Source organism: Apium graveolens, chromosome 4 (assembly GCF_009905375.1).
Source record: "Apium graveolens cultivar Ventura chromosome 4, ASM990537v1, whole genome shotgun sequence".
Classification (NCBI taxonomy): domain Eukaryota; kingdom Viridiplantae; phylum Streptophyta; class Magnoliopsida; order Apiales; family Apiaceae; genus Apium; species Apium graveolens.
This window is the reverse complement of record NC_133650.1, coordinates 221224531-221232905: the sequence shown is the minus strand read 5'-3', so window position 1 is coordinate 221232905 and position 8375 is coordinate 221224531. Positions and strand designations below refer to the sequence as shown.

At 35.8% G+C, this 8375-nt stretch overlaps 1 protein-coding gene across 1 annotated transcript; it reads left to right on the top strand.

Annotated features, from left to right (window-relative positions):
• Nucleotides 1–4495: 4495 nt before the first annotated feature.
• On the top strand, nt 4496–8132 carry LOC141720638 (putative E3 ubiquitin-protein ligase LOG2). Its single transcript, XM_074523157.1, has 3 exons — nt 4496–5285; nt 6716–7214; nt 7713–8132. Exons 1-3 carry the CDS (start codon nt 4861–4863, stop codon nt 7827–7829), a joined length of 1041 nt encoding a protein of 346 aa, XP_074379258.1. The 5' UTR covers nt 4496–4860; the 3' UTR covers nt 7830–8132.
• Nucleotides 8133–8375: the final 243 nt, after the last annotated feature.

The window sequence follows — 8375 nt, the reverse complement described above, 5'->3', positions numbered from 1 at the left end:
TTTGTTAGATCTCCCTCCAACACAGTGTCCACCTGATATGGCATTGATGACTCTGTCTTGATCGTATTATTGTTGGTGAGGTGGGTCGTCTCTAACAGTGAAGTGTGAAAGTTCTCTGCTCTGAATTATGTCTTTGATCAAGTTTTTTAATTGATATCACCTTTTTATCGTGTGCCCCGTGTCTTTATGGTAGTCGCATAACATAGTGCTCGGAGACCTGTTTGGGTTCATAGGCCTCGGAAGCCTGTACCATGGGCTTGCTTTGAATATAACTAGTATTTGGGTTATATCGATGGTGAGCTTTGTGAAGTCACATTCTTCACGAGGTTTGGGAGGCCATGCACACTGCTTCGGAGGAGACATTCAAGATTTCAATGATATGTCTGAGTAGAAAAGGCCTTTTCCTCTCTTTTTTTCTTGATTGGGATATTTATGAGCTATCATTTTATCAGCTTCATGACCTCGATCAACTCATCGATTGTCCCATTGTGTGGAGACCTTAACGTTTGGATGTTGCCAATCACCTCTTGTAATGTCAACCTATGTTCAAACATCTCAATGGCTGCTTGGAGTGTTGTAGGGCTCTTTTCGAAGAACTCTTCCAAATACAGATCATGGTGTCTTCGATCAACTTCATATGTCAGGTAGGTCGGTGCTAATTTTTCTACCAAATCAGGAATTTGAATTGTTTCAGCTCGGAACGGATTTGAGTACTCCTGGAGACTTTCATTCGCTATTTGGTGGATGTTGATGAGCGAGGCTGTCATATTTCCTCCTTTTTTATTGGTAGAGAACCTTGGATTGAATTTGTTTTTAGGAGTGCACCATGACTCAATGGACCGTGCTGGGAGATTACTATACCACATAAGAACTGGACCTTTCATACATGTCGAGATGTATTGACATCTCACCACGTCCAAGTGTTCGTAGAAAGACATACGCCCATCAAAGAGGTGAATGAAGTCGGCAGGATCAGAGGAGCCGTTGAACCGGTCGATTGAGGGTACCTTGAGATCTCTATTTACCCTAGCTCTTTCGATTCGCTTTGATAAAGGACTCTCCGAGGAGGCTTCAATCTCCCATGAGTGAGATTTTATGAAATACTTGAAAATTACAACTTCATCCTCCATGAGATCTTAGGTATATTTCCTTTTCGCTTGATAATCTTCATCCTCAGAGGACTCGTAGCTCTTTATCATGTGTCTTCGCCTCTTAGAGGAGAACGAGCCTGAGGAGTCCTCAGCTCTTGTATATTCGCTTATCATAGATGTCCTCCATGAGGACTCATAATTGTCCGTTTGGTACTCTAAAAAGATATTCCCCTCCGATGCCTAAACCATCACTTTTTGTAATCGAGCTATTTCCCTTCTTTGTTTCACCATCTCTACTAATATCCTTCGCTCGACATTGAGGCGGCGTAGCTCATCGTCTATATTGGCAGCGACTGTTACCAAGTCTTGAGCTTTTAGACGCGTTATTTTGCCGTTTAATTTTTTCAAGATGAAGCCTTGCATCGCTTGCTAGCACGTGCTTGCCTTGAGGTGCGAGGATGCGAGTTTTAGTGTCCTTTTTTAAGCTACACATAACACGAAGTGGATCTAAATAACACGGTTTTGTTGTGGTGTGTAAAACATCTTCCTCAGGAAATAGAGTTGTTGGAGTCATTGGAGCTTTACTTTTCTCTATTCCCTTGATGCTGGTAACATCTAGGATTCAGACACTTGCTTGTACCTTTCCATGGATCAGCCATTTCTTCAGTATTCATGAAGAATTATGGTCAATCTATATTTTACAAAGCTCGAGATGTATATGTTTGAACTCCATCTATGTTTTTTGAATGAGTGATTATGATTTACTGAGTGTATGTGTATTATTTTAAGCAGGAGGTTAGACCTCCTTCAAGCGCCATTGTTAATATTTCAGTTTCTTAATAATGTGTGATTACAAGTTTATTTATAGTATTTAAATTGGCATTCTAAGTGGGGTATATACTAGGGGTCTAGGCCCAACAGTATAATAATTTCAAATTTATTAATTATTAAATTTGTACAGTTTTTTATTAGAAAGAAAATTGAAAAAATAAATCAAATCGATAAAATAGTAAATAAAATCATTTCTGATAATTAAGTTAAGGTTATTAAGTAAAAATCCAATCAAACTAGTATGTATAATTTGATAGCAACAAAAATCATCCAGATAATTAAGTTGAGGTTATTAGGTTAAAATCCAATCAAATTGATATGTACACTTTGGTTGGTAGGAATGTGGTTAAGGGCTTATCTTCGATTATCGCTCATCAATTAATTTTATTAAAAAGGTAAAATGGTCCATGTGTACTAGGAGGTACGAGGTTCAAATCGAATTTATTTTGGCGTATAAGTCGAACTAAACTGCAAAAAATATTTTTCGAAAATTTTCATCTGCAACCATATATTTCCATCCGCAACTGCATAATTTGAGGTTGCGAAACTACGATAATTGCGGTTTAGTTTGCATTTCAACCACTTACTATAAAATATTAAAACTAAAAAAAACATTAAAAAATTAAGTTCAAGTTGTTTAATAAGTTAACATTCATAAATTAAAAATTCAAAGTCCACGACTATTGAGTAACAACTAATATAAATTGGAGGATTGCTTCAAATTCGGTGTGCTTGATTACCCGACGTTCTTGGTAATATATTAGCAATAATGGGCTAAATTAATAGATTGAACCTTGAGTCATTAAAGTAATGGATTAGATTTAAAATAATAATAAAATGAGTGTTAATAAATTTAATAATATTAAATAATAAAAATTTAAAAAAATGTTTACTTATTAGTTTATACACTATATAATATATATTTTATTATAAATATATTTTACAATTTTGTGATTTTTAGAAATTTAAAATCGTATCAAAATCACAAATAAATGATAATTAAAATTTTTATCAGCAATCATCCCGCGTTTCGTGATTATGCGTTAATGCGTACTACCCTAGCTTGTACACCCTGCCAATGAGTATGCTGAGGGGTAGGGGTGAAAACGAGTCGAATAGGTACGAACACTAGTAAGGTCAGATTCGGCTCAAATTTATAAATACTCGTTCGGATTCGGTCCGGATTCGAATTACAATTTCTACTTGTTGCTCATATTCGACTCGAATTCGAATACAAATACTCGTTTATGATTTGGTTCGACTCAATTATGTTCTGAATTACTAATTTTTATATATTCGGATTCGAATTCGTCTAAAATAAGACTAAAAAATTATAAATACTCGAATAAATAAGTACAAAACTAAAATGTGATCATTTTATAGAATATAATTTTAATATATATGCATGACATGTAATATATATCATGAACATAATTAACGAAATCGAATCAAATATCTTTAATATATACATATTTAAGTAATTATGAAATTATTTGAACTACTCTATATAAATATGACTGAATATCATAATGGTGAGATTCGACTCGATATTCATTCAAATTTTAAAGTAAGATTTAAATTCGCTCATTTTATATACAAATACAAATTATATTCGTTATTAACGACTCGAATCCGGATTTCAGCCCGGATCACTCGGATTCGTTTTCGGGCCTGCCGGGAGTGGGTTTTGAGTAGAGATGCACAAAAGACCCGTCCGGCCGGGCCTTGACCGGGCCTCGAAAAACCCGGATTTTTTGGTCAAAACCCGGCCCGGCTTTGACTTTGATCGGGCCGGGCTTGTCAAAAATATAAGGGCCTTTTAAGGACCGGATGTGGGCCGCGTTTGGTCAAACCGGGCCGCGCCGGGCTTTAACGGTATCATTGAAAATATTAAAATGCAATTCATAAAATATATAATTAAATTGATTACTTCATCAAAATAAAGAATAAAAAAACTGTAAAATGCAATTGCAACCGGCATATAATTATAAATGTTGTCTGTTACATAAACAGCTAACTGCTAACAACTAACATAATGCAACTATTACATAGAATTTAGCACAACCACAATGTGAAGGAAGGCCTGTATAATTGTAAATCATTATTAGGCTCAAAATACCTCCAGCTACTTGGCCATACTGAGAAAACCATTATCTGTGGTCTCCAGTGTCAACTGTCAAACAAAACAAGTTTATAAATCAAAGTATCAAACACAGCAACATTTTATAAATCAATATTTCACTATAAATTATTAATAATTTAGTACTAAACTAAGCAAACTTTCATAAAATTATATTAAGTATTATTTTAAAATAATTAAATTAGAAAAGTGAAGTTTAACATAATTAAAATCAACATAACAATAATGTTTAAAGTTGAATATATAAATAATAAAATTATTTATTCAAATGAAAATCGAGTTTAAATCGGGTCCTAATTGAGCTTTTATTCGGGCCGGGCTTAAGCCCGGGGCTTTTCAAAAAACCGGATTTAACCAGGGCTTTTAACCGGATCGGATCAAGCCAGATTTTACCTAAAAAATAGAACCTGTCGACACCGAAGCCCAGGCCGGGCCAAATTTTCCGGCCAGGAATTTTTGTGCATGTCTGGTTTTGAGTGTTTGGTTTACGCAACCCGTCACCCCCCATTACCATATAAAAACAATCATGAACATTCCCACCCTTTTTATCCTCTCTTGTTACAAATTTGTGAGTGCTGTAAACAACTATCATCATTGTAGTACTATTTTTGTAATCTTTATCTGTATTTTTGGTGTATTTTCCCCGATTTAACTTAATTTTCTTCTCATACTCCCACCCTTTTCATTCCAAATCAAGAAACGATTTATATAACACAATTAAACCCTAATTTTAGGTACACATGTCAAAATTATAATCTGGGACTCGTAAAAGTTCAAGATTTGAATACAAAAACCCATATGGGTAACGTCGGAAGTAGCACAAACGGCCGGAGAAGCCGCCGGAACCACCAAAATCCGGCGCAACGGCATGAAATTACGATGAACCGATTTGTATTTGCAGCTGCAACTCCATACCCATCTCAATACCCGAACCCGAACCCGGATGCCTTGCCCAACCCGTATCATCAGTACCCGAGTTACTATCCACCTCCGGTGATGCCTGCTCCATATGATCATCATCATGTGGACCCCAATCATGGTAATTGGGTTGGTGGGCCATACCCTTGTGGGCCTACAGTTGCACCATATGTGGAGCATCAGAAAGCTTTTACTATAAGGAATGATGTTAATTTGAAGAAAGAGAGTTTGAGAGTTGTGCCTGATGAGGAGAATCCTGGGAGCTTTCTTGTCACTTTTACATTTGATGCTACTGTTGCTGGAAGGTACTCTCCTTTTCGATTTTTTATAAGTTCGATTTTATTTGTTATATATACTTGTGTGTGTGTGTGTTTATTTATGAGTTTGATGATGTAGTTGCCAAGTGATTACTTTATTCCGGTATTGTTTGATATGTGGCTGTTATTGGCATCATTCTCGAGTTTAAAATCTTTGTGAGAAAGTTAGAACTTACACTTCGTTTTGCTTATGAAGGACTGTAATGTGAACAACGGTTTGTTTTGTTATGTATCAGTGACTCAGTGTGATGTTTTACTAATAGAAGTTTTTAATTCGGTTGCTTGCTTGGTTATCGTGATTTATATATGAGTTTGGTGAATAAGAGATAAGTTTTTTGGGGGGCTTAGTTCTCTTCTCCCTTCCCTCTTCTATTCTGCAAATGATGAGTGAAGCCCTTTTCTGATAAATAATGTGCAAGTTTAAGACTTCATAGTTGGTTTGGTGTGTCAGCTTAACAATTTTAAGCATCCAGCAGATATTGCCAGAACTAAGGGTTCCTTCTAGTGTAATTTGGTTGTCTACAAGTGTTGTAGCGTTGTCTTAAATCCTCTATAATTTAGGTCCCTGAGTCAACGTCATGACGGGCTGGGTAAGAAGTGGCAGGCATTAAACTTTTCTTTTTATAATTCTTTTTTTGGATACCCCCGCCTCCTGATCTGAGTGACATTTATCTTTACCATCTTGGTATATTAATCTCCCCTACGGCCCTACCCAACTAAATAATACTTGCAAAATTAGAAGCAAATTTCAAGGTAGGCGGCTGATTGTAAACTGGTCACGTTGGTAGTCAGTAAATAATTACATCACTATATTAGATAAATTAATAAGAAGTGGAACTAGCAGTGACCCATGAATAATGATGCGGGCAAGTAAGTTTACTGTTTCCCACTTCTTTCATCACAATCAATAGTTCATGACTTAAATCATGTTTGGGAGTTTCCTAATTATTCTTGTGAATATTGGAATAATTGTTAATTAGCTAGCTCTGGTGTTGTTGAAAGGTAACTGTCAGTTCTGCAATAAGACGTGCTTAAACATGTTTATTTTTTCCAACATGGCACTTAAAGGAACTTTTCGCCTTGATATCTTTATTTATCATAGTTTTTCTTGAGAGCTTTATATCTACTATAATCTATTGCTACAATTACTTCAATCCTTATATGGCGTGGCCTATCCACTTATTTCTTTTCTTTAAAATAACATATGTGTAAATTTTAGAGTTTCCTTACTATTTTGTTACAAAGATGCTATTAAGGCATTATCTTTTTCCTTATGGTTTTGCTCTATAGCCATTATCTTTTTCAGGTTTTCTGTTATTGACAATTGTGTAATTTTTTTTTCTAGTTTACTCTTCAGATAATGGCGTACCATAATTGAAATGTAATATCTTTTTGCCCATTTTATTTTGTCTATACAGTGTTACAATAATTTTTTTTGCCAAAGAGGGTGATGATTGTAAACTGACACCAACGAAAGAAAGCACATATACAACGGTAATAGCATATTTCCAACAAGGGTTAGGCCAAATTTTTAGACAACCTGTAGGCACTGGAATAGACTTCTCAAGATGTGAAGGGTCAGAATTACTTAAAGAGGGTGACATGGATGTGTATCCCTTGGTAGTCAAGGCAGAGGCATTACCAAGCAACCAAAAAGGATTAACAGATGGAAGCCCAGAATTTGGAGCCAGCAACTCGCAAATTACACAAGCTGTGTTTGAGAAGGAAAAGGGTGAATACCGAGTGAGTGTAGTCAAGCAGATCTTATGGGTAAGTGGGATGAGGTATGAGCTACAGGAGATATATGGCATTGGCAATTCAGCTGACGGAGATTTTGACGCGAATGATCCTGGAAAGGAATGTGTCATCTGCTTGTCTGAGCCTCGTGACACCACTGTTCTTCCTTGCAGACACATGGTACTCTCTCTACACACATAAATTTGTAAATCTATCATGTCTGCACTACCCACCATTGGTGTAAGCAATTCATTGTTATGCTGACATTGTCAGAGCCACTTGTGCTTCCAAATGTCACTAAGAAAAAACGGGTTAATAGAAAAGGATGTCAGTAGAGTAGAAAAAGAAATTTGTCATACAATGAGATATTGATCAAATTATTTTCACAATGGCTGGATATTGTTTACCGAAAAAGAACAAGGTGCTTTGGAGAATAGTATGTTAAATGTTAATGCAGATTGCTCGCTCTAGTAAATTATGATTTTTTTCATATGCTTCACGTAGAGCCAAGTATATGTTGCCTCGTGATTTCCGTGGCTAGACTAAATGACTGATTTTGATTGCATGGAGAATGTTACGAGCTCTTAATCGACTTTTAGTCTTACAGCTGATATTTGTTTATCCTATGTGAGTTTTGAAAGCGCACATAATTGTTACTGAAATAGATTTTTGGTGCAGTGCATGTGCAGCGAGTGTGCCAAGGTTTTACGGTTTCAAACAAACAGGTGTCCGATTTGCAGACAACCAGTTGAGAGGCTACTGGAGATAAAGGTTAATAATGGAACTGAGGTCTGAAACTTGACATAGTTAAATTTCCTCAGTTGAGTGTGTATTCCTTTCTCCTGCTTCCCCAATTCTCAATAATTCAAGGGACTTCATAAGTGTGCAGTTTCGCTTATTTTTAATGCTCTATACTTCGCTATGGCAAAAGCTGATGTAAAATCAAATGGCGTTTCATTGATTTTGCTGACTATCTGGTGAATTTTTTTTTAATGTAGTATCTGATACAAATTTATGCACCGGAATGGGGCATTTGACATCTGATGTGCATATGATAGTTCAAGTATAATTTTATATAAATTCAAGTATTTGTTGGTATATATAGATAAAGCAGAAAGTAGGTGGATATTAGTAGTCCAGATGTCTTTTTCATGATACAAAGGGAGGTTTGGAAAGGATGTTCAACTTGTTATACCCCAGTGCCTTGATTGTGGAGTATTATAGTTATGGGCAGTAGAGTATTATTGCTCAGGCTAAGATGTACTCTAACTAATAATAGCAATTTTGATACTTGAACAGAGTTAATTCACTATTTTCAATAATGCGTTTTGTTTTACTGAT